General features: G+C 57.6%; 1 protein-coding gene across 1 annotated transcript in view; it reads left to right on the plus strand.

Annotated features, from left to right (window-relative positions):
• SRM (spermidine synthase) overlaps positions 1-2,325 on the plus strand; it is a 3,652-nt gene extending 1,327 nt beyond the window's left edge. The window contains exons 2-8 of the mRNA XM_006885899.1: positions 2-93; positions 532-624; positions 1,080-1,233; positions 1,670-1,753; positions 1,840-1,985; positions 2,083-2,205; positions 2,305-2,325. Of these exons, the coding sequence (XP_006885961.1) occupies positions 2-93; positions 532-624; positions 1,080-1,233; positions 1,670-1,753; positions 1,840-1,985; positions 2,083-2,205; positions 2,305-2,325 (713 nt within the window). The remainder of the gene's footprint in view (position 1; positions 94-531; positions 625-1,079; positions 1,234-1,669; positions 1,754-1,839; positions 1,986-2,082; positions 2,206-2,304) is intronic.
• Positions 2,326-2,930: the final 605 nt, after the last annotated feature.

A 2,930-nucleotide genomic window follows, 5' to 3' on the forward strand; every position in this document is an offset into this window, starting at 1 on the left:
GATGGCGTCATCCAGTGCACCGAGAGGGACGAGTTCTCCTACCAGGAGATGATTGCCAACCTGCCCCTCTGCAGCCACCCCAACCCTCGCAAGGTACTCCACACCCCACTGCTGCTGCCGGGGGCAGGGTCTGAAGGCCAGGGCAGAGACCTCAGCCCTGAGCTCATTGGTGTCCTAGACAGCAAGTACAGAATTCAAGGTGTGTCTGGTCTAGATTCTGCGTGGAGGCTCCTGCCTCAAGGGCTACCAGAAACAGTGATGCCAAGAACAGGGAGTGTAGAAGGTGGTCAGCTTTCCCACTCTGAGGCTCTGAGGGCCAGACTCAGCAGTTGTCCTGAGGCTTCAGTCCAGCCCCAGGAGGACCACAACGAGCATCACTGTCAGGCAGCTAATGAAAGAGAGAGAGACTGGGCCCCAAATTACTTGGGGCTGGTGTTCCAGGTGGTTCTGTGTTCCTGCGTCTGATCAAGTTTTGCAGGAACATGGGGGAATCGAGATTCTCAGCTCCTTTCTCACTTCCTCCCTCCACAGGTGCTGATCATCGGCGGTGGGGATGGGGGCGTCCTGCGGGAAGTGGTGAAGCACCCTTCAGTGGAGGCCGTGGTCCAGTGTGAAATCGATGAGGTGAGTGCCGGGCTTGGCGGTCCGCCTCCTGGAGAGGATGTTCTAGTTAGGAAGAAACTTCTAGAGGATGCTGTAAAGTCTGTGGGGTAAACAGTGAGGGGCTAGAGGGTTGGGGATAGTGTGGTAGACCCTGAGGCCTGAAGGAGAGGCTGGCAGCGAGTGTTCTAGGAGCGGGCCTGTGGTTGCAATGCCTTGAAATAGGATATAATCAGAAAGGTGCGTCAGTGAGGCAGGGTTTGAGAGGAGGGGAGGACTGCAGGTAGGAAATGAGGCCAGAGAGGCAGGTAGGAGCCAACTCATGAATGAGATAGGAGTTGAGGGCGGGTACCATTTCACAGATGTGGAACCTGAGGTTCCCAGAAGTACAGGGTTTGCCCAAGGTGATCAGGCCCATGCTGGTGGTGGGCTCCCTTGGGCACTGGTACTAAGCCTTTGTCCCTCCCTCCCACCCCCAGGATGTCATCCAAGTCTCTAAGAAGTTTCTTCCAGGCATGGCGATTGGCTACTCCAGCTCAAAGCTGACCCTCCATGTAGGTGATGGTTTTGAATTCATGAAGCAGAACCAGGATGCCTTTGATGTTATCATCACGGACTCCTCAGACCCCATGGGTAAGCGAGGGAGAGACCCCAGGGCCTTCTGGCAGCTGCACGTCAGGGTCCCGCTCTTCAGCTCCTACTTGGTTTTGCGTTTTTCACCCATCGAACCCTCAGCCATGGTTTAGAACAGATGAGACTTGGTGGCCAGTGGGACCCTGGCCTTGGTCTGCGAACACCAGTTTCTCCTTTGACCACCTCTATTCCCGACAGGCCAGCAGTGGGCAGTGGGCTAGAGATGGGCCAAAATGTAGGTGGTTTCGTTTTATGACCATCTGGAATTAAAATGCGGGGTGCTCCATCAAGTGTGGGGGTGTGGATCCCCATCTTCCTCAAAGACGGCCTCCTCAGGGTTGTCGTCCAGGGTGCACAGGCCTGTGCAGGGGCTGGCAGTGGTCTTGGTGCCACGAGGTGGGCTCAGGAGGCCTCAACAAGGTTTTCCTTCTCTCAGGCCCCGCTGAGAGCCTCTTCAAAGAATCCTACTACCAGCTCATGAAGACAGCCCTCAAGGAGGATGGCATTCTCTGCTGCCAGGGTGAGTCCAGCCCTCAGGGTCGGGTACGGGGGTTCGGATGTCCCGCCAGCCCCATGCACTTGCGCCAACGTCCCTGCTTTCCCCAGGGGAGTGCCAGTGGCTGCACCTGGACCTCATCAAGGAGATGCGGCAGTTCTGCAAGTCCCTCTTCCCCGTGGTGGCCTACGCCTACTGCACCATCCCCACCTACCCCAGCGGCCAGATCGGCTTCATGCTGTGCAGCAAGAACCCGGTGAGCTCTGGGGGCTGCCAGGGATGAGGGTGGGCACACCGCAGGCTGGAACCTTTGCCCCTGATGCCCCCGCCTGCCTCTCCCTGGACACCCTCAGAGCACCAACTTCCGGGAGCCGGTGCAGCAGCTGACGCAGGCACAGGTGGAACAGAGGCAGCTCAAGTACTACAACTCAGATGTGCACCGAGCGGCCTTCGTGCTGCCGGAGTTTGCCCGCAAGGTGAGCGGCCTTGGGAGCATGTGGTGAGGCCTCCAACCCCCCAAGTGTGGCCTTGACCCCATACAACCCAGCATTCTCCTGATTCCCGTATCCCACCAGGCCCTGAATGATGTGAGCTGAGCAGGGAGCTGCTGTTGCCACCAACACCCAGAAACCTCGGACCAGGAAGCCCCAGGGTGCCCGGGCCCCCCAGCCCCACACAGGGCCCTCTGCGGGCTCTCATTGACCAAGCAAGTGTTACTGGCCCCAGAATGCTGCCCCGCTGGGCGGACTGTGTCTCTCTGTGTGGCGGCGCCCAGCCTCCAAGCCTATACCAGCTCTGTACAGCGCCTTCTCTGCCTTCTGTCGCCCCTCACTCACCAAACATGTGTATTTATAACAAAGTTCTGAATTGTGTGTCCATGACTCTTACTGGCCATTGTGGGGCACCTGACTCTTACTGGCCATTGTGGGGCACCTGTGTGGGCATGGGTTTCTGGTCTGGTCTTCACAACTCTGTCTAGAGCTAGAGCAAGACTTTAGGCAGGCAGGTTCCTAGAGAATGACCCCAGGCATGGTGAAGGCGAAGAAGAACCAAACCCCCAGCCTCATTGCCGTCGAGTCAGACTGACTCTCAGCTGCCTCTCCAGTGGGTTTTCTGAGTAAATTGCACAGGAGGGGGACCTCTCATCTTTCTCCAGAGAAGCTGCTGGTTGATTCAAACCACCAGCGTTGGGTTTAGCAAT

The sequence above is a fragment of the Elephantulus edwardii genome, unplaced genomic scaffold, assembly GCF_000299155.1.
Source record: "Elephantulus edwardii isolate Elephantulus edwardi_28Jun2011 unplaced genomic scaffold, EleEdw1.0 scaffold00045, whole genome shotgun sequence".
In the NCBI taxonomy this organism is placed as follows: domain Eukaryota; kingdom Metazoa; phylum Chordata; class Mammalia; order Macroscelidea; family Macroscelididae; genus Elephantulus; species Elephantulus edwardii.